The following is a 24,159-nucleotide window of genomic DNA, read 5'->3' on the forward strand; positions in this document are numbered from 1 at the left end:
TATAAGAAGCAAAAAACATATAGGGACAAGACCAGTGAAGTTAAGTGACATTTCAATTAAAGGCCATCACCAAAGATACATAAATTTGATTCTAAGGGAATCAAAAACAGACCAAAGGAGATATTCCACCACCCTCAAAATAGGCACTGGAGAAAATACTTTGGTGTGCCCTTTTTCAGCTTTATATAGCTTCCTCATGGAGCACAAAGGGGCTGAAAATCCACAGCTTTATGTGCATTTTGATTGAACACCACTTACAAGGAATGGGAATGGGAATTCTATTAAAGTGCCCCTATCCAAAAAGGTTTAGGCATGCCCACTACGGACTTGGCCTCTGACATCGCCAGTGACCAACTCCGGAGCGGGGGGGGGATTGAGTTTGAAGTGGGCAGGTTTTGGAAAAAAGCCATTTAGTGCGGTCAAGCGCGAGCGCGGACCGAATAGCAGACACTTCGCAAACTTGAAGTAACACTGAGTGGGAGCCGTGCTCTGATTGGCTGAATTTCGATTCCTCAGTGAAGCCTGGCAAATACCTAAGTCTACAAAGAGTAACTGCATCCAAAAACATGTCTGGACTCTAAAATTTGACCCAAAGTAGTTAAGACTGCTCAGCCAAAAGGTTTTTAAGGTGATTTTGAGCAATTGATCGGGCGCCAAAGTAAAATGCATCAGACTATTTATGAAAAAAATTAAACATAAGAATTTTGAACTCGATCGAAAGTGTTTAAAGTCCAACTAGCCCAAAAAGGAGGTTGTTACCTGTCCTAGCAAAGGTTGGCGTCTAGGGTGAGCCGATGAAGTTGGAGGAGTCGATGTCTGTAAAGAAGGGCCGGTATGGGCTGACTGCTAACTGCCTGACCAATGGACGGTAGTTGGCCCCCGATATTGTCTTCACGATGCGATGTATCGTCGGGTTGTCCATTTCTTTTAGTAGCATTCCCTGATGGTATATTTCGGCTTGGCGTATGGTCAGTATACACACCTCCTCTTTATCACTCAGAAGGGTTTTGCTGATAGCTAACTCTCCTTCCGGGCTCCTTGGAAGCTTGACCCAGGTTTTTTGTCTGGGGGTCATGTATAGTTTGGTGACGACCTCTATGTTCATCCGGATGAGGTTGGCATACCGCTGTTGTAGTTTACCCGCCTGAAGAGTCCACTGTTGGGTTTGTGGCTCGTGGGGTTTCGGCGGTTGAAACGGTTGGCTTGGCTTGTCTGGTTGGCCACTCGGGGGAGTGGTTGCCTTCCGTTTCACAATAGCCAGTTTTCGGGCCTGCGCCTCAACGGGTGCTGCCTGTATAATCGGCTGCACAACCAGAGGCGCTGAAGTCATGGCCTGTGGAGTTGGTCCAACTGGTTCCATCGTAGAAGACGGGATGTCCGGGGCTGGTGCCTCTTCTAGTCCAGTCTTCTTACGGGGGGCGGTGATGGGTGGCGAAGCAGAAGGAGCCGCTGCCGGCGGTTTAGCCGCCGGTTTTGTCTCCCCCTGAGCCTTCCCTGGCGCATGTCTCCTCTTCCTCCACCTTCCTTTCTTCGGTGGTACCGGGTCTCCGTACACCAAGGTCACAGTTGCCCGTGACCTGGTGTATGTAATCCAGTACTCTAGCAAAGCTCCATAAGAGATCATCAGTCCCCCCAGGTGGGGGGGTAACTCGAGAGAGCATGGACACACATCTTGTCTCATCGTGATCTATTTGAAACTTACAAAGTACTAATTTTCTGCAGTTCTGCAAAAAGCATTAAAATTTTGCGGAATTCAGACGGGACATTTCAAATCACACTCATTCAAATTGGTGCAGCAACTGAGTGTGCAATGTGAAAAATTCCCGATGAAACCATTAAAACATGGGGTCGTTGGAAAAGTTCATCTTTGAAAGGTACATTAGATTGCCACTTTCCAACATGTTACATATCAAAGCAAATGATTCAGTGAATATTTAACAACAATTTATAATAAATACATGATTATTATTGAACATATTACCCAACATTATCATTGTACATCTATAGTTTACCATGTAACGCCTATAGGCACAGGCAATAAGGTACTTATTTTCTATTGATTACAGGACTTCTAGAATGTTTATAAAATCCACTAGCCATGGGATCATTGATTTTAGAAATTCACTAGCCATGATTAAGAATTCACTAGCCCTACTTCACTTAAAGTTAATACAATTTTACTAAATACTAGTAATAATTATCAAATACGTTACCTAAAGAGAGAGATAGAGATGTGGGCAGGATATTAATATTTACAAAATAGACTTAACTGCAACATTTGACAAAAGACATTCACTAGCCATCGGGCATGGCAATAGTAGTTATTTACTAACCCAACAATGAATATCACTAGCCATGGGAGTGGGGCTACCATAATCTAGAAGCCCTATTGATTACTTAACCCTTGAATTGGATCATAATTGTTTGTTTACTGTTCATTTAAGTTTTACAGGGAATGAGTCGATCATATGGATTGTCGGTTCGTCAATACCTTACTGGGCTGGTCGCTTTGCTGCCTCACGGTCACAGTTTGATCTAGGTTCCAGGGTGTTCTGGAAATGTAAGAGAGGTACACGTTGGCAGGAATTTGATAGCTATATCCAAAATTTAGTTTATTATCATCCTGCAGCAGAGTACGTTCTTGTACATTTATGCTCCAATGATTTAACCTCAGTCAAAGCAGTAGAGTTGTTTAACAATATCAAATGTTCATTTTATCACCTTATGGCATTCGTCCCGGGGGTGCATATCATCTGGTCCCACATGCTCCCCCACCTTTATTGGCATGGTGCAGTTGCAGTTGACAAAATTCGAAAACGTGTCAACAAGGTCATAGAAAAGTTTGTATTCCTTAATGGCGGTTATGTTATTAAATGCCCTAACATTACTTTTTCTGAGAAATGCAGCATTTCTTAATTCCATTCATGCAGCTTTGGTAATGTTTGCTGGGGATTCAGGAAATGTATTTCCAGTTTAACTTGTTATAAATTCGGTGGCGAGTGGCCATGGAGCCTAATAATTTAAATATGTGGGCAATGTTATAATTTGGAGGCGAGTGGCTATAGATCCCCTCATTTGGCGGAGTTCGCTTACTCTTGTCAAAGGTAATACCAGTGAGGCAGGTTAATAAATTGAAAGCGTGTGTAACTACGACTGGTCTGTGGTCCTCATTCTGATCTGTGGGACTCAGGCAGAAGTTTTGTTACCCATTGTACCGTGGGGACACCGATAGCCCAATACAATCGGTTTTCAGTACATCTCCCGGATCCTGAAAAAATGGGGTATGTAGTTGCGGCCATATTATTCCAAAACAATTACAGTGTTTGTTTTCTATTGTTATATTTGATAATCTCAATCTTATCATTAATGGCAGTTATTGCAGCCATTGCAAACCGGCCTCGGTGGCATCATGGTTAGGCCATCCGTCTACAGGCTGGTAGGTACTGGGTTCGGATCCCAGTCGAGGCATGGGATTTTTAATCCAGATACCGACTCCAAACCCTGAGTGAGTGCTCCGCAAGGCTCAATGGGTGGGTGTAAACCACTTGCACCGACCAGTGATCTATAACTGGTTCAACAAAGGCCATGGTTTGTGCTATCCTGCCTGTGGGAAGCACAAATAAAAGATCCCTTGCTGCTAATCAGAAAGAGTAGCCCATGTAGTGGCGACAGCAGGTTTCCTCTCAAAATCTATGTGGTCCTTAACCATGTCTGATGCCATACAACTGTAAATAAAATGTGTTGTGTGTGTCATTAAATAAAACATTTCTTTCTTTTTTTCTTTCCATTGCAAAATAACTGTTTTTAATGTAAGTACGGTTTACTGTGTAGGTTATTTGCATAGCTCATAGGTCAAGGGAGACCACTCAACTGTTGATATTTATATTCAATGACGTCAAATATTTGATGTCATCGTTTATATACGTACGGAAATTAAATACTTTGTTGTTACGTTTTGAAGGGAGCTGGGCTATTTATTAAAAAAACAGTGTTAATGAGTAACCAATGTATTTGTCAATGTGTTATTTTGTGTTGTAATAAAAACGTCGCAACTTCTCTTGGTTTGGTGGGGTGGGATCTGGGAGGTGAGGGTGGATCACAGGTTTGGGCAGCACATATTTTCAGGGGTCATTACATATTGTGAAGTATGAATGACAGTGGGATAGGGCCCATTCTTGTTACCGAGAGGAGCCCACTCTTATCCGTGGTACCTTGGAAAGAGTACGCTTACCCTTGTCAAAGGTAATCTGTTATATTTGATAATCTCAATCTATCATTAATAAATTTTCTATGCTACTAAAGCCACTGCTTATGAAAATATACCATTTTATGTTTATGAAACAAATTAGTCAAAATATTTCTGTAAATCTTCGTAGATCATATAACGTATGTGTAATCCGACTCATGAATGGAAACATTATATGAATGAAAGTGAAGTTCTGGCTATAGCAAGCAAGCAACCAAACGTCGTCATTTTTAAGCCAGCCAATCAGTAGCTGTAGAAGCAATCTGCACACTGTGCAAAGATCAAAAAAATATTACGCCGTATATTTGATCCCATCTTGGCTCAAGGTTACCAGTGTTTGATTAAATGTCTACTTTACAAAAATCAGATTTTCATTGACTAGTATAAAGTCACAAACTGGCAAGTCAAGTCAAATAAGTTTTATTAGGATTTCAAGAAAGGGAAACTAGTTTTTCTGTGGCCTTAGTTTGTGGAGAATATTTGTGTATATAAATATATTGAACAGACTGAGGTTATTTAATTTTGGTGAAAGAAAGAAAAGAAAGAAATGTTTATTTAACGACGCACTCAACACATTTTATTTACGGTTATATGGCGTCAGACATATGGTTAAGGACCACACAGATTCTAAGAGGAAACCCGCTGTCGCCACTACATGGGCTACTCTTCCGATTAGCAGCAAGGGATCTTTTATTTGCGCTTCCCACAGGCAGGATAGCACAAACCATGGCCTTTGTTGAACCAGTTATGGATCACTGGTCGGTGCAAGTGGTTTACACCTACCCACTGAGCCTTGCGGAGCACTCACTCAGGGTTTGGAGTCGGTATCTGGATTAAAAATCCCATGCCTCGACTGGGATCCGAACCCAGTACCTACCAGCCTGTAGACCGATGGCCTGCCACGACGCCACCGAGGCCAGTTAGGAAAAAACAATGAGACATTCGAGGAATTAAATATCTTACCTGCCATAAACTTATTCAGTGTCACCAATAGTTGTATCCATGCATATTTTGTTTTTTTTTGTGGTTTTTAATTAAATTAAACTCTTTTTTTAAAATTCAGTTTAAAAAAAAAAAAAAAAAAAAAAAAAATTATTTTTTTTAAACTTTTCATGTCTGCTGGAATGATGTCATGAACTGAATTTTTTCATGATGTCAAAGTAATAGTGGCACGCTGCGTGTCATCACATACACAGTGTTATTAAGTGAAAGGCACATTGTATGCTGTCATGTAGATGAGCATTCATACATGTAAAGTCCAAACCAAATTGATAACAACTACAATAAACTGCTCTCTTACCTTTATTTTTCATAAGATTTTACCCACATTTTGTCCAGACAGAAATCTTGAAAAAACCATTACAATGACACAGATTCCACATACTAGATGATAACTATGTCACCTATATCGACTTCGCTGAGATCGCATAGGGCAAAAAACGTAATTTTATGCCGGCTGCCATTTTGACTTTTTATGGAATACTCTCTAAGAGGGTTGAAAGGATATGACTTAATCTAACAACGTCATAACATGTTACGATATAAAAGCAAACGTGATGACATCATATTAAAAAAATTTAATTTGTTTTGTTTAAAGATACCAATAGAGAACATTGATTTTATATTATGTCACATACTTTGGAGGCTTTCACCCCTCATGAAGAGTATTCCATGAAAAAGTAAAATGGCAGATGGCAGAAAATTGCATGTATTTTGGCCTATGCGATCTCAGCGAAGTTAATACTGGTAACATCGTTACAGTCTCATATGTGGAATCTGTGTCACTGTAATGGTTTGTTCACAACTTGTGTCTGGACACAATTTGGGGGAAATGTAATTGTAATTAAAGGTAGGAGAGTAATTTATCGTAATTATTAACAATAATATTTGGTTCAGACTTTAGATGTAACCATGAACCAACTTTCAGTTATGTAGGACTTAAAAAGAGTCCATGAGAAATAGAGCTAAATGAGAAAATTGACACCATGGCTGTCAGAAAAGTAATACAGGTCTTTATTACATACCTGTGAGAGATAACGGAGTTTAATAACAAAATCGTATGTCACATTGTGAGATAACGTTTTCCTTAACAAAGCTGGGATTAAACTCTAACGCGATTGGCCAACAGCACATTAAGGAAGAATGGGGTAAACACAATATGGTGTAAGCTTTTGTACATTTCTTATTGAAAGCAGTGTCGAGTTCAGCCAGACCGAGCAGAAAAATGTCTGCCAAACTGATTTAAGCACTTCATGTTAAAAAGAATGACCACTTTGGAAACCAGCCAAAATAGTTCGCAAACATTAGCAAAAAACGGCTGGCTGAACTTAGGGCTGATTTTACTCTGAGTAAAACGAACCAGTTTTAAAACTGCCGTCGAATAAACTATTTATGAAATCCTTGTAAATATTCAGCCTCAGAATGCCGACTTCACGTTATGTCATAGACTCAGTTGATATTTTCCATATTAAAAAATACTCATGATGAATCCTCTATATATCTCGCCTTATTACATGTATTTATAAAGGTGAGTAAATAAGATGATGAACGATATGGAATAATATTCAACACAAGGACAAAACTGTATATTGCAAATAATATCTTTATCTCATGATCAAATATGACCAGTGTGTCCAGACACAAAACACATGTTGATGAGGTATCATATATATATATATATATATGCATGTTATACACCATTCTCCAAATATAATTCTTTAAATGTCCATCCCAGAATAAAAGTCCGGGAAGGTAGCAATCCATAAATATATGAAGACTAGTCTCAGTTTTAACTGACTTAATCTAAACTAATGGTACGCAGTTAAAATAATATATATATTATACATACTTATACATGTATACATATAATTGTATGTAAAAATAGTCCATACTTAACAATGATGTGGTATTTTTCTATCTTCGCAATGATTTCTTACTCTTATGCTCTTGACTTCAACTAATGATCTAAAGTAATATTTTGCTTTTCAATAAATATTGTACATACTTAAATATGTAAAATAGTCTATACTTAACAATGAAGTGGTACTTTCCACCATCACTATATGTTTTGCTTTACTCTTTCTCATCCATAATATTGCAGAATAGACACAGTGTTGTACTGATTTTGTTCCATACTAAAAGAATCCTTCATATGTGTCCATGTGGGACAGGGCTATTCCACCCTCGGGTACATAATTTGTTGTCAGGGATGAGGCTTGCCGAGTCCCTGACATCATATTATGTACCCGAGGGTGGAATAACCCTGTCCCACATGGATACATAATGGAGGATTATTTTTCTCCCATCCAGTAGATGAAAAAAAGCATTTTGGGAAAACGTGAAAAACCTACATTTTTTATTTTTTATCCTACAATAACATAATCATAACCACTGAAAAGATCATACCCAAAAATGGTTTATACTAAAAGTATACACTGGTATACTAAAAGTGTAAACCAAAAATGATAGTATAATTTCATTATGACAGCAGGTTTCCTTGTTTTTATGAAATATAAAAAGCATTTCTTGCGTTATTTTGCCGTTTACATGACGTCACCCAACGTTAATATCAGCTCAAACTATAGAAGTCATGTGGTCATGCAAGACCGATTTATTCCGCATGGGCTGACATCATGGAATACGCCAGTCTTGCATGGCTAGGGATGGGAGAAAATCATATCCATGTTTATAAAATAGCTTGTACTTATGCAAGAGTTCATACACTTAAATGTCATTAATCAAATTGCATGACATACCTTGACTGGCCTCAGTGGTATTGTGGTTAAGCCATCCAACTTACAGAGTACAGAGTTTGCATTCCAGCACTGGCTCCCACCCAGAGCATGTTTTAACAAATCAATGGATAGGTGTAACGCCAATACATCGACATCTGTGTCACTAACCACTAACCCACTGTCCTGGACAGACCGCCTAGATAGATGTGTGCCCAGGACAACATGCTTAAACCATAACATAAGCACACAATTACCGTAAGACTTTTTAAAGGCATTTTCTGTTGCTTTTTTTTAATGATTTTCCTAGATTTTACTGTGACATCAACATAATTGAAAAATATTACAATATTTTGATATAAATTGCTCTCTTTTAGCATTACTTTAAATGAGTGAAAATTAAATATCAACCAATTTTCATTTTTCATAACCTTCTATTAGCTATTCCATAACCCAACTGAAAATTCCTCGACTTTCCACACCTGCAAACATTTCATAACCTGTATGAACCGTATTATGATGTAGTGGAATTTTCCACCTTTACTGCTGCTTTTGCTTTATATATGCTCATTGCACAGCTTTCCTTATGTTTCTTCAAACTGCCCAAATATTTGAATTCCCTTCCACACTCATTACACAGCGATTTCGAAAGGTACCGACTGCTAACAGTGTGTAACGTTTCTAGATGATTCTTAAACTCCTGAGGACTGTGAAATATTACCTGAGGGTTGCAACTAACACAAACAAATGTTTCGTCAATGTCATGTTCCAACAGTATGTGCTGTCGTAGAGATTCGATGGACTTCAAACCCGGCAGGCTGCAGACGTCACACGTGTACATGGGTTTGTTTGGAGATCTGGGAACGGGGATTTTACACGAGTGAGACTTCAACTTGCCCGGCTCGTTGAACTTGCGGCCACAACTTTCGCACTTGAACATGTTCCCAGTGTGGATCCGTCGGTGTCTGTTGAGGTTGTATCTCCGGTGGGAGGTGAAGCTGCAGAAGTCACACTTGAGTAAACCCGTCGTAGAACCATGCTCGTCGGAAATGTCTCCAGAGTCGGAAAGTCGGTCGGCACCATTCAGTTCGGATTTACAATCGGCTGACGAGTTGAGTGCGAACTGGACTTTATTTCTCTTTATACCCGTGCCACCAGTCGTTCTCAAATGACCCTGTTTTCTGATGACGTCCGCCGAAATGGAATTTCGGTGATTGTTTTTCGAGGTGTTGTGGTTGTTAGTAAAGATAGAAGAAATTCTAGGGTGCAGTCTGGAGGTCATTGGACCATAGTTAGTGCCACGCACCATGGTCGGAAGCTCAAAGCTGGAATCTTTTGAATATTGTTGTAACAAATATGCATCAGTCATTTCGGAGTCGGGTGATGTAGCCTTGTGATCTGAAAGACGAAAATATACTGTTGATCAGTTAATGGAGGAAATTGGAACTGGTTAGGGATAAATAAATCAGATGCAAATAATTATGAATAATAGTTTTATTTGTCTCATAAAAAAAAGTTGTTGTTTTAACATTTTAAAAGTTTTTCAAATTTTTTTATCCCCCCCCCCCCCCCTGCCCCCTTTCCTTTCTCTCCTTTGAATTCCATCTCATTTCTTCCCGATCTGGCAACTCCTCCTATCTTTCAACTTCTTTCGCTGCCCACCTCCACATCCCAGTCCTTGTCTCTCCAACCGCGACAGGTGCTTGTCTCTTGTGGCTATCTGTGCCACACACCTGCCATTTCCCATCAGCTTTTTAGCTGTGGGCTTAGTCTGACCACTTCGGGGAGTGTTCAGTAGTTACTTCTGGCATTGTTAAGAGGCACTTGTAACCACCTACTATGCACCCCTACTACCGGCGGTCATTAGTTAGTGCCGTGGGTCAGACCAGCTTTATTAGCGGCAGAGGACTAGGATGCCAGGTGGGTGCAGGGAACTACACAGAGACCGTGGAGGAAGTTGAGACAGGTAGGCGATGGTGTGGACAGCTCAGAAGGCAGAGTCGGAAGAAACTGATAGAAAGGGTCGAAACAGATTGAAATCGTGGGAGAAATTGGATTTTTCTTTTTTTTATATTAAGATAATGAGAATGATAGGAGTTTTTCAAATTTAATTGAAAATTCCAAAGTGCATGTAAATTCAGGTTGTTTTTTTTTTTTTTTTTTTTTTTTGGGGGGGGGGGGGGGGTTGTAGCTTTAACAATCAATTATTTATACAAAACTCTTCTTGACAGCAGTGTTTCTCTGACTAAAATCTGCTCAAGATTAATCGTACCAGCAAGCTCAATTAGCTCAATACAGTCAAACCACATCATACCACCCTCCAGTATACCACTATCCCTGCTTTTCGCCTAAAAATGTTTGAGCACAGATCGTCTGTATTTAAATTTATATAAATTTATCCCGTTTTACCGTCCGTCCCCCACCCCCCACTCCCCGTTATCCACCAACACATTCCCACATGTATACGAAAGCATACTAAAACAACCCAATATGCCGTCATCGGACGATCTCGTGTGCCATCTACTAGTTTGTGACAAATAGCTGACCTCGTGTGTGTGTACATGTGCACATACACAAATAGGTCATGTTCAGTCAACTGCTAGACTGTTTTTTTTAGGCTACACAGTAAACCGAATTACCACTGCAGGAACCAGTCAAAATAATTAGCAAAATGTTAGCTGGCTGAACTTGGGTGTAGTCTGCCAATCACTCATTCACTGAATGTATGACGTAATCAGGTACATGTCAGCTATGTTTCAGGTAATGGTTATGGGCTAGCTCTGGCATTTGCCAAATTCGCCAATTTTGTGTAATAATTGACATTTTAAAGAAATGAACTGTTGATTTCTGCCATTTTTGAAGTTTAATAAACAATTTGGAGAAATATTTTGCTCACCCCGATGGTTGTTCAACAATTCCGTAATGGAAAATCATGATTACTACCTTTTACCTTTAAATGTTACGTAATTCTAAACAAACACCCCTCCGTCAAGTTTTATAACGTACCCCATTTGAGCCTCTCTTTGGGCATTTGTTCATCAGTACATGCAAGCATATCAATCGGAATGAAAAGGGCTGTAATATTATAGCATATTTTAGCACATTGTAATAACACCAAACTTGTTATAATGCAGAAATAAGTTGGGTCCCTAAATGGGCGGTATAACAAGGTATACCATGACTTGATTAGCACCAAATGCTGTATTCCGTATTCTGAAACAACTATCAGGGGTTTAAAGACAAGGAAGGAAATGGTTTATTTAACAATGCACTCAACACATTTTATTTACAGTTATATGTCGTTGGACATATGGTTAAGGACCACACAGATACTGAAGGAGGAAACCCGCTGTTGCCACTTCGTGAGCTACTCTTTTTCGATTAGCAGCAAAGGATCTTTTTTATGCACTATCCCATAGACAGGACAGCACATACCATGGCCTTTTCTGTACCAGTCGTGGTGCACTGGCTGGAGCAAGAAATAGCCTAATGGACACACCGACGGGGATCGATCCCAAACCGACCGTGCATCAAGCAAGCGCTTTACCACTGGGATACGTCTCGCCCCTTTAAAGACAGCCAATACATGATCACCTTCATCAGCAACCGGATTCATAGCGACATCAGTGAGGAAATCACCGTCTTCAAGATGATCCTGCGTCAGCAACAACTGCATATCCAGAGCATCATCGTCCTCTGCTGGAGCAGCTCGCTTTGGAGCAGATTTCCGCCGTCCTTTTCTCACCGATGTGTGTGACGAGGTTACTGGGGAAGATGCAAGCTGCTTGTCAGACACAGGTGCTTTCTCATCGGATTCTAAGCCACAAGAAAACGTCTCAGTGCTTCCTACTTGCACAGATGCACTGACATCTAATTCACATGTTTTTGTACTGTCTTGAATCTGGTGACTGTTGTCTAGATCATTCAGATCTTGGTGCCCATCAGATGTGTCTGATGAGTGTACATGATTCTGATTACTTTCCAAGAAGCTGACTGAGAGACTTTTCTCTTCCAAATTTTGTGCATTCGAATCGGTGGGAAGATCACTTGGTTCATCCACTACGGGATAGGTTGTTTGTTCTTTGATATCAGAAGATCTATCTTCATCCCGATACTTAAAAATGTGGTTTTTGTTCAATTCGAGGTCTGGAAGTTTTTCATGGTTGACATAATCTTCTTTTGGCATGCGTGTACATGTTTGTTTTATCCCATCAGCTATTACACCAATGTCTAATCCTTCACCTTTGAAATTGGTCGACATTACACTGAAAAAAGAATTTTAAAAATGAATATATTTATGGGAAAATAACAGCTCCTTATTTATTCAACATATAAAACATCCTAATATATATATTGCTACATGAAAATAATTAAATATGCATAAAATCTTTTGTTGCTACAATGCTAATCTTGGATTAAATGTATTCTTTAATATCTCTGAGTCATGTTTAGTAATAAGTTTTTGAAATAAAGTACTTTGTCAGCATATTCCAGCTCAAAGATATATGTACTGACTGTCATCTGGAATATCTAATAATGATGAGAGTTGCCACTATTTGACTGATACATATTGTTACAGTGATATTCAGTGTAAAGAGGTTTGTGATAGATTTTGGAGCAATTAAAATATAGTTAAACTATCATTTGTTAATAAAATTAATAAACAGATGACAACGGAAACATGCTTTGCTTTTGATGTTATATATTAAATGCTGGCATTTTGGTAATATTTAAAAATTTTATACAACCATTGGTGAGAACATAATCCGTTATTTTTTATAACACATACTGTTAACACATTTAAATTTGATAACAATTTAAAGACATATGGTACAATTCACTGATCAGGTCACTACTGCTGTACCATTCAATGCAAAAAAACAACAACGTTAAAATCGATTACCAGTGTGTATAAGTTAACTAGAAATTGATTTTTCTGTGATGCATAACTTATTCCAGGAAGTTTTGCAACAAATGTAAAAACCAAAAAGTATCTGACAGCAATTTTATTTTTTATCCAGTGGCCAAAATCTGCATCAGTAAAACCCCTAATCTACGGCAATTTATATCTAAACTACAGCATTGTCATTGTTATATTCAAGACCTGTAAATGTAAATGATATGTAGCATAGATTAATTATAAATAAATAATTTATAATGTAACTGTGGCCATATACACTCTTTTTCTTCAAAGAACCACAAAATATTCACCAGTGATAAAGCTGAAAAAACATCTCCATCTGGGAATTATTGTCGAGTTTTGTGGCCAGCTGAATCGACTGAAACTGGACGAAGACATCTTTTTGGAGAACCAGGATGCAGCTTTCATTAACCCCTTCATCCATTATCCAGTCTCATACATTCTGAAAATTTAAATGAATACATATAATATATTTATACACATCTACATTTGTTTTAATAATATTCAAAATCCTATAAATTATGTTATATACCCGTTATCACACTTTAAATTAAAACAATATATTAAATAGATTTATCTATAATAGTACCCATCAATATGTTTCATTTATATCATTGCATATAATATTTTGTAAAGAGAAGCACACATACAGGGAACATTTTGTTCAGTATCGCGGCGTGATTCTCTACGCAAGTTTCAGAAATCACTAAACAATTTTAAAACATTAAACATTAGTTGCTATCTAATCAATGTGAATTTACTACAAATATCGCTAATCAAGATTTTGAAAACAAAATGTTCCCCGACATATCTCTAAATAATTATGCCACACATACTATCAGGCCCTAATCTAGACTTGAAAAAATAGGGGAAGTTAACATTTATGGGTACATTTCGGAACATTTTTTGCCAGTTTCCGCGTTCAATTTGAATAATTACAAATTTTACACTCGATTCTGATCATAATATTTTCGATATGAAATACTACTTTCGGTAATAAAATTTAAAAACAGTGATATGTTTTATTAAAAACGTGATATTGTTAGGTAGTTGAATATGTGCCGTGATATACTACCCTGTCTGTGGGATGATATATATAAAAGATCCCTTGCTGCTAATCAAAAAGAGTAACCCATGAAATGGCGACAGCGGGTTTCCTCCCTCAATATCTGTGTGGTCCTTAACCATATATCTGATGCCATATAACCATAAATAAAATGTGTTCAGTGCGTTGTTACATAAAACATTTCCTTATTAATTAGTATTTTCTGGCATTACTGAAATGAATGTGGCCGAGGATTAACAAGGCTCGACTAATCACAGTACACAGTGCAACACATGTTTAGGCTACAACATTAGACTATAACATGTATTTAATCTCTTCACAACAAAAACTGGCATGAGCATTTTTTTGTTAATTTTGATAATAAATTTAATATGGTAAAACATTTCATTGAATCAATCGTACATTAGTGCACAGAAACCATTTCCCGTTTATAGGCCGGTTCTCAATTACTGAGGATACAGTCTGGTGCCAAAGTAAAAATACTGTCTGACATACGGCGACACGGTTCCAAGTGAGCTATGACAATAAACAAGTCGGGGTTTAGACGTCTGTTGTGTGATTTCGTTTTTGAAATCGGATTAAATCCAGAATATTACGGTGACTTCGACTTCTTACTACTGCTAATAACTCAGCGACTTCAGCAGACTTTCGGCGAAAAAAATTCTCATTTCGCCAGCAAGATTAGGGCCTGCCCTATTTTCCTGCCATTGATATAATATGATCAACTTAATTAATTTTCTGTTTGTCTTTTTATTTTGCCCTTTTTTTTAATAATAAATACTTGATATTTTTTTTTTTTAAGTTATCTGTAACAAAAAAAATTGCACTGACTTTAAGCTGGTAAATACAAACCTTTATTACCCATATGGGCTCAAATATACAGGGTAATATTTTTTCGATCTCTGCACAGTGTGCAGATTGCTTCTACAGCCACTGATTGGCTGGCTTAAAAATCACGACGTTTTGGTTGGTTGCTTGGCATGGCCGGAACTTCACTTTCATTCATATGTTTCCAATTCATGAGTCAGATTACACATACGTTATACGATCTACAAAGATTTACAAAAACAAATAGACTCATTTGTTTCGTAAACATGAAATGGTATAGTTTAATAAGCAGCGGCTTTAGTAATATATAAAAATAATTATTTTCAAATGCAAATACAGTTGAAATATTTTGTACTGTAAGCATTTGGCTGTGGAAGGAACGGCGTTATAATATGACGTCACTTACATTATGTCATGTAATGCACGTAAGATTATATGACGCAATGGCTGATGAATTTGTTGTAAACTGCAGAGGAATTTTTACATTAAAAATCAGTTAAAATTAACAATGGGTAATAAAGAGAATAACCAACTCGAGGAGTTACAAATTATCTGTCCCTCGTGAATGAATGTTGTAAAACCCTCGCCAGAGGCTCGGTTTTACAACATTCATTCAATCGGGACAGATAATTCATAATTCCTCGTAGCTTGTTAGTTATTCTCTAAATAAATACTAGGTTCATACTATGATACTGGTTCCCAACCAGAAATTTTTAAAAAACATTTTAACCACTCAAAAGGGATGAGTAAGACTTCTTAGTGGCCAAAATTTTTCGAATCCATGACATTTCACCCCCAAGGCAGTTTTCCCCTTGTACCAGTTCGCCCCCAACTGTTTGCCTGTTCGCCTCCAACTATTTGTCAGTTCACCCCAAACTCCCAATTATTTATTACTTTTAATTAAACAATTACAACCGTGTCCTGTGTATCAGCGCGTCCGGTGATTCGGCGCACTTGGTATTTTGCTTGAGTATGCTTAGGAAGTTGTCATGTTGTTGGAGTTTTTAACGAATTAAAGTTCAATTCCTTTTTCAATGGTTAATCAAGTATCAATATATTTATTGTTAAGGGTGCAATTAATTTTTTTTTTAGAATTATCAATAATTATATAATAATTTCAAAATAAATCATTCACCTGTTTTCGTGTTTATAAACGCGAAGTAGGTCATCCTTATTGATATTAAGAATGTTAAAACCAGTCTAAAAACAACTTTACCGCATTTTAAAAATTATAGTAAACAGCATAAATGTAATTATTTTTGTTCGGTTATTTTTTTATTTAAACCGAAAAAGAAAACACAGGCAAATGCAAACAAAATGAACATTTTACACCTTAATTGACAGTCATTCCAGTTCACAATTGTCACAAAAAATAAAAGCGAAATAAGATCCACGTGTGTGCACAATTTATCCGAGAAAAATAAAATCCATGTAGGAATCTTAGCCATGCATGACAATGAACATGTATGCATCTGCAGTACTGTGCCACTCAAGAAAACGATTCCGAAACTGATCATGAGATGGGTCATATGTGATCGTTCATTTTCATAGTAATATTTTTAACAAGACAAAACAAAAAAGTACTAAAATAATTCTGGGACAATAGTGTAGCGTTTATGGGCTAAAAGTGAAGTCATGGGCGGTTTATAAATAGCGGGGTCAATGATCTACATCTACTGCGCCGAATCATCGGACATGCAAATCGTTTTGGATACAAGTAGGTGCCTATATTTATGCACCATTTTAAAATGTTTATTTACTACAGACATAAAACAGTTTGTAGTGTATTTCAGATTATGCACTTCTTCATTGGTGAGAAACACATAGAAAATGGTCCTTGAAAGCTTAGGTGCGCTGATAAACCGGACAGCACTGTAGTGTATTGTTTCTAATACTATAGATGCATGTTAAAGAGTGTGTGTGTGTCTGTGTTTCCACAATTTTGACGGATCATGAGTCAGTCTGGCACCGATGATATAATCACCAGTTTAATTAATATGTGTGTGTGCGTTTCATAAAATTATAAATAGCACTTTTACACATACATAAGGTGGCACTAGAGGACGCTCGGCACACACAGAAGGGCCCAGACCACACATTCACATCTACACAGTGGTATCTTTACGGGGGCGAACTAGTACCTTTGTGGAGGCGAACTGGTTATGCACGTGGGGGCGAACTGACTGGGGGCAAACAGACTTGGGGGCGGACTGACTGGGGACGAAACGTCTGGTACACAGATTTTTCTGCCTGTCACACCATCAGAGCAGCAAGTTAATACTCCAAGGGCTCAAAATTGTGGCCAGCAAAAAGCAGTCATTTTTATTCATTACAGGTTAAATAGAAATTCACCTTCTAAGAACAAGGGTGTGACAAGTGCCAGTCATTGACTAGTCTATTGAGTCTTGACCGTACCTTGTTTGGGGGTTTTTTTTACAGGTAAGGGGAAATAGGAGTAACTCATGCCCATTTTAATTTTAGGTGTATTTAAGATAGTTTTGAAGTAATTCCTAGTAAGTGTTTATCAGTCCTACACAAACAGTAATATACTCAACATCATAATACTAACAACAGTCGGCAATGAAATGCGACCGATACTAACTTACTAAGTCGGGGATAAAACACAGCGTGAGATCATTAGGTCGACAAGAATGAGTTTTGGATAGAGCACCGAGAAAAAAATGGAGATCCAGCGTCTCGTATAAACAAAAATACTCATTTCTAAATAGCTGAACCTTCTAAATGAATATCTTACCGAACAATAAATCAAAAACAAATATATTGTTTGTGACCACTCAAGACATTTCATTTTCTCAGTCATTACAACTTTGTTATTGCTGTAATTCCCTCCCAAAATTGTTGTTGCATTTATGCACCCTCGAAACGTATCTAGGCTAACTTGGGCAGTCTTGCAGATTTTTATATTCCAATAGTTTTTGGTAAAGTCTGTTTCGTACAATACTAATAATTATATATCGTATGGTATTTAGACTGGATTTATCTTCCTGTTTTTGACAATATTGCGTAAAAATGGTTAGTCAGTTTAAAAATGTTCTTTACCAAACAGAATTTGATAAAAATAAAACAAAATTAACCAAGCAAATACATTTGTTTTATATACATGTAGTTAATATATTTTTTTGATATTGTAGTTGTAAGATGCATTTTTTTCAACACACAAAATGTATATTTTTCATGAAATTCCAAAGACATTTGCAACTATTATATAAAACGGTGTGTGAATGACCACATTTTGCTTCATTGTATAAATTTATTTTTGTTCCACAACAAGTAGGCCTATAGCCATGTGTAGCTTAAACCTGGCAAACAATCCGAGGAAACGAAAGAAATACTAAAATTATGTTTTGTAACATGACGCCTAATGCATTACTGAATACTGATCTTATAGTTTGGTATTATAAACGCTTCTTAACGGGGTCTGACAGAAGAAACACACAATATAATGTACATAATAGCTGACACTTTAAATTTATGTGTTTTTAAAGCATATATATTGTATAGGAACAGTCTATGCGACAAGAGCGGATTTCGTATTCATTTCTCTATCAAGAGTCACATTAAAATTTACCATAGGCCTATTCACTGAACAAATAACAGCACCACTTTTCAGAGGGATTCTTCATGGCCATACTGTTTTTGTATCTGTGAATTTGAAAGGAGAGTCTGGCAACCTCGATCCGTACCACTATTTTTTTACACTGTGCCGCCCCTGTAAAGGAACATATTAGAAAAATCATTACATACTTATCTATCCATCTGTCTATCTTTCTTCTTTTTTTCTCCTTTCTTTTTCCCCTTCTATCATACAAGATCGTAGTTTCTGTTTTCCAGTGGTATATATAAGTCAGTTTGATGTATAGCTTTAATTCAGAGCTAAATAACTTTTTTTTTTTTTTTTTTTTCCCTCTCTCTCTCTTCAAAACTCTACAAGTGACCGGCCTCAGTGGCGTCGTGGTTAGGCCATCGGTCTACATGCTGGTAGGTACTGGGTTCGGATCCCAGTCGAGGCATGGGATTTTTAATCCAGATACCGACTCCAAACCCTGAGTGAGTGCCCCGCAAAGCTCAATGGGTAGGTGTAAACCACTTGCACCGACCAGTGATCCATAACTGGTTCAACAAAGGCCATGGTTTGTGCTATCCTGCCTGTGGGAAGCGCAAATAAAAGATGCCTTGCTGCTAATCGGAAAGAGTAGCCCATGTAGTGGCGACAGCGGGTTTCCTCTCATATGTCTGACGCCATATAACCGTAAATAAAATGTGTTGAGTGCGTCGTTAAATAAAACATTTCTTTCTTTCTTTCTTTCTCTACAAGTGGGATTGCCGCAGGAAAACACTATAATAATTATATAGTATTTCTGTGTACTGGTTTACTTTTTGTACTGCCAATTTATTATTTTAGGCTATTATATATATACTGAACCGCAAAAGAAACGCGAGATTTTTAAATGTCATTTCTATATGGTAAATTATAACAATTTATTTCGGGGATGTAACTGTCAATATTACAAGACATGCTGGTTTATGACTGAGACCCAAATTGCAGGTACCCTTTCAACTTTCCATGAAACGACACGCCAAAACGCACCTGTCTCGAAGGCCGTGGGTGGCAGTCGCAAACAATTGTCATGAAAACCGAAATGCACGTGCATCTCGTGGAGGTTATGGGTATAAAAACCAACTTGAACCGCGTTCCTAGCATTTGTAATTTGCACGCATCAGGTATGACCCGATTGTCAGCAGCACAGAGAGAACAAGCTATCGGCCGATGGGGGGGGGGGGGGGGGGGGGGGGGGGGTGCAAGTCGGGCAGCGTGCCCTGGTTGTTGCTAACGCTTACAATGTCCATGTCAGCACCATCCATCGTCTACAGCAGCGGTACATCAACACCAACAGCACTGCAGACAGTCACCGCAGCGGGCGCCCCCGGGTGACCACGCCCAGGCAGGACCGCTACATCAACCGGCAACACCTCCATGATCGCTTCAGAACGGCCAGCATGACAGCTCGCGCGACCATTGGCACTGGACAGCGACCCATCAGTGACGACACGGTACGACGTCGACTGGCCGCCAACAACCTGTTTTGCCGACGTCCCGCTCGAGGACCTGTCCTCACCGCCCGCCACCGTCAGACACGACTACAGTGGGCTACACAGCACCAACATTGGCGGCATCAACAATGGAGGTTGATAGTCTTCTCTGACGAGAGCCGGTACTGCGTTTCCAACTCGGATGGCAGAGTGAGGGTGTGGCGTAGGAGGGGTGAACGCTACAGAGACGCATGTGTCCTGGAGAGAGACCCGTGGGGTGGCCAAAGCATCATGGTTTTTGGGGTGCTATAGGCCTGAATCAGAGAATTGGGCCCCATTTGTTCCAAAATGTTGGTGCAGGCAGAGGGAATGGCATCACAGCGCAGCGCTACGTTGACCAGATTCTAACACCTCACATAGTGCCCTTCTTCACGCGTCACCATAACCACGTGTTCCAGCAGGATAATGCTCGCCCCCACACGGCCAGGATCACCATGGACTTCCTGCGTCAGCACAACATCAGAACCATGCCGTGGCCGGCTCTCAGCCCTGATTTGAACCCGATTGAACACCTGTGGGATGAAATCCAGAGACGGCTTAACCAGGTGGTCCCACGGCCGACAACTCGTGTGCAACTGGAGGCAGCTTTCCTGAGGGTGTGGGCACAGGTGCCAATGGCTTTTGTGAACCGCCTCGTGCACTCCATGTACCGACGGTGTATGGCCGTTTTGAACACCCAGGGAGGACATACACGGTATTGAACATGTCACGCCCTACAATCTCGATGTGCTGGATCCCCCCACTACCTGAACACAGGCAAACGACCCAGAGACTGTGGTCAAAGTGCATCCAATAAATTGACTTTATCAGATTTTTCAAAATTTATCTTTGATATTAATAAATTGAAACATATTTTCTCAGCCACACATGTGTCGCGTTTCTTTTGCGGTTCAGTATATATTATTAGGCTTGGTACACTTTAAAACCGTGCAGTCATTTATTGCATGTCACACGGTTTACTTTATCTAGTGACAGCTTTGACAATTTAACAAAAATCAAATCTTACCGGTACTCTATCTTCAAGTCTCCAGTAGAAGATCTAACTAAATGCAATGTTAACCTGTAGTTCAAAAAGACTTGCTGCATTTGGATTGGCTGTTCGCGAAAACCTGGACACCAAATTGACGTTTATTCCAAATTCGGATCTACTATCAGCAATATCCGAAGCAGGGTGGTATATTTAATCAGGCTTTGTGCTGAATGAAAAAATAAAATAAAAAATAAAATAAAATAAAAATAAAATAAAAATAAACCTCACATCTTACACTTTCCAGACTTTAATATCATCTATTCGTAATTAATATCTGGATATTTTGCTGACGTCTGGCTTTGAGTCTGGACTCAGATTGTATAAGCGTGTCTTCTGATTGCAACATTGATAGCACAACTGCATGGGTGTAGCGTGATCTGGACCTGGGGGGGGGGGGGGGGGGGGGGGGGTTCGAATATGAACCAAGTGGACCTTTTTCTATTTTGTTTTTGCACCACCCGAAACTCCATATTTATAAACCTGTATGTTGTATTACTGAAAGCGGACCATTTGCTTCAGGGGGGGGGGGGGGGGGGGGGGGGGTCGTCCGGAACCACCCCCCCCCCACCCCACCCAGTCTACGCCTATGAACTGTTTAACAGATGAATCACGAAGAACATACATGTATATTGTCATAAGCGTACGTGGTATGGCCTCCACTAGTCCAAAATATTGGACTTGAGTACGTATTCAAGAGTCAAACTCGACCCGGACCCGGAATAAAGTAAAATAGCATTATGCATCTTAATTCCACCGCTGAACGTGGACGCCAAATCATGTCATTATATTGCATTTATAAACCGGTTTATATGTTCAGTGTTGTTACGGACGGCTAGTTTAAAAGGAGAAACTAGCACATTGCTAGACTTGGCCCGTGCCAGAGTACTCAAGTACTCTTGGAGACCCTGGAATGGGGCTCCCATTTTTGTAGGGGGACTGGCTCATAGCATTACTGCCAAACAGCTATATAGGGTTGCAAACGAATCACTATGCATTTTTACATGTATTACAAACTAAATTTGAGGGTGGAATGATTGAAATACATGGTAAAAAGGTCTTAGGTTAGCACATTTTGCCCGAAAAAGGTCTGACCGGCCTCGGTGGCGCACTAGTTAAGCCATCGGAGTACAGGTTGGTACATGATTCGCAGCCCGGTACCGGCTCCAACCCAGAGCGAGTTCTTAATGGCTCAATGGGTAGGTGTAAGGCCACTACACCCTCTTCTCTCTCACTAACCACTAACTAACAAATTAACAACTAACCCACTGTCCTGGACACACATCCAAGATAGCTGAAGTGTGTGCCCAGGACAGCGTGCTTGAACCTTAATTGGATATAAGCACGAAAATAAGTTGAAATGAAATAAAAAGGTCTTAGGTTAGCACATTTTGCCCGAATATCTGGATAATTTTTGCCCGAATTTGTTCCCCACCCATCCACCCACGTCTCTTACGCTTATAATGTGTATTGTGGCTACGCTTGATCATAAACAGGTTGCATTGTCAGTATACATATAATTGTTTCCTCTTGTGATTTCGTGGACATACACTAATTACTTTTATAACTTACATTATTTGATATGGTGGTAATAAGTGATTTAAACAACAGGCGTTAGCCTAGATATTAAGGCCTCTCCCAACATTTTACAATATAATATTAATAGTTTACAAGCAATAAAATAAAACATAACACTAGTTGTTATCTTAGGTTTGCCTGATGAACAAAACAGCAGTGTAGTAAATTGGATGATTATTGATATAAAATATTATATTTATTTTATAAAAATGCAAAAACTAAAATTGAACTTACGATCATTACAACGGACAATTAAAACCAAATTAGAAATTCAAAGGTGTATTCTGCTTAAAAACTGTGAATACGAATATTTTGAAACATATTGGAAGAAATAGTATAATTTATTTATTGACAATTTTACATGAACGTTTTCAACTGTAGTTTAACATACTACAGAGACTTAGAGGCTTAGAGACAAACATTAAAAGATAAAATCTGCAATCCGTTATTCTTTTCTTTCACTTCTGATATTTCGTTTTTCCCCTTTCTTCTTTCTCTTCTTTCTTGCTCCCAGAAATAATTAAAACTAATTACCGACATGTATGAAAACTGATGTACATGGATATTTGTGTGTGGTGTGGGGGGGGGGGGGGGGGGGGGGGGGGGGGAGTAGGCGAGTGGATGAGAGAGTTTTTTTAAATGCAGTATATGTTTTAAAAAGACGAAGAATGGTTTTATTAATCTCAAAATGTTTGGTATTTATAATGAAGTTCTGAACAGATTTGAATATTGCACTATTTTTTTTAAACACTAAGTTTTGGGTCACCACATAGTAAAATGTTATAATTAAGATTATGATCGTCTGACAAATGGATATTACGAACTATGCTATATAGTGAACAAAAGCGTAAGAAGTGTTCTGCGTCTTCAACAGTGACTGGGTTACCGCAAGCACAAGATGGATTGTCACTTACGTATCGTGTGAATTTATGACCATTTAAGTTACTAGTACCAAAATGGAGTCAGTAATCATTCTAGAGACTTATTAAGATGGTGTAAATATTTCGTCATTTAGGTAAAAATAACGGACTTCACAACAATAAAATGTGCCTCTGATGGGGCAGAATATATTCATGCTCACATTTCTCGAACCTCAGATATCATCACAGTGATTCAGGGGTGCTTGCCATGTCCACTATCGAAATGTTTATTGAGCTCTTCCTTTTGCGAGCTTAGATTTGTCGACCCTGTCTTGGAAGTGGAATCATAAGCGTACGAGACGGGGGGAGGGGGAGGAGAGGTCCGGATGTCCTATGCATACGCGTACGGGACTGGGGGGGGGGATAAGACCCCCACCCCACAAACACACCGGTGTGCTATAGCAAATTCTTCAAATTCAGCGGATAAGACCCCCCCCCCCCCCCCCACACACACACCGTGCTATAGCAAATTCTCAAATTCAGGCAAAGACGACAGCGCTATTCAGACAAAATGAGTTGGCCTGAAACCTTTTCACCATGTAAGCCAGTCTTGGGAGAGTGGTAGTCCTCCTATAAACAGTGCAGGAAGGATGAAATAGTCTTGCGTCGTGCCCGCATCGGACATAGTTACTTGACCCATTCATTTATCTTAAAGAAAGATCCTCCACCTCAGTGTGAGCACTGTCAGTGTACTCTGACTGTGCGTCACATTTTGGTGGAGTGTCAGTTT

At 39.0% G+C, this 24,159-nt stretch overlaps 1 protein-coding gene across 1 annotated transcript; it reads right to left on the reverse strand.

Annotated features, from left to right (window-relative positions):
- Positions 1–8,277: 8,277 nt before the first annotated feature.
- LOC121368143 (zinc finger protein ZFAT-like) lies at positions 8,278–14,878 on the reverse strand. Its single transcript, XM_041492737.1, has 4 exons — positions 14,817–14,878; positions 13,189–13,340; positions 11,572–12,242; positions 8,278–9,375 (listed from the first exon to the last, which is right to left on the reverse strand). The coding sequence occupies exons 2-4, from the start codon at positions 13,320–13,322 to the stop codon at positions 8,492–8,494; spliced, it is 1,689 nt and encodes a 562-aa protein (XP_041348671.1). The 5' UTR covers positions 13,323–13,340; positions 14,817–14,878; the 3' UTR covers positions 8,278–8,491.
- Positions 14,879–24,159: the final 9,281 nt, after the last annotated feature.

The sequence above is a fragment of the Gigantopelta aegis genome, chromosome 3 (assembly GCF_016097555.1).
Source record: "Gigantopelta aegis isolate Gae_Host chromosome 3, Gae_host_genome, whole genome shotgun sequence".
In the NCBI taxonomy this organism is placed as follows: Eukaryota; Metazoa; Mollusca; class Gastropoda; order Neomphalida; family Peltospiridae; genus Gigantopelta; species Gigantopelta aegis.

Bases quoted from the DNA above. Each gene is read 5' to 3' on its own strand.
- LOC121368143 (XM_041492737.1), bottom strand. From the start codon at position 13,322: ATGGATGAAGGGGTTAATGAAAGCTGCATCCTGGTTCTCCAAAAAGAT. The intron at 12,243-13,188 runs GTGAATATTTTG...TTCTTTTTTCAG, and splicing joins TTTTTTCAGCTTTATCACTG to TGTAATGTCGACCAATTTCA. The intron at 9,376-11,571 runs GTGATCATGTAT...TTCGTCTTTCAG, and splicing joins GAATCCGGTTGCTGATGAAG to ATCACAAGGCTACATCACCC.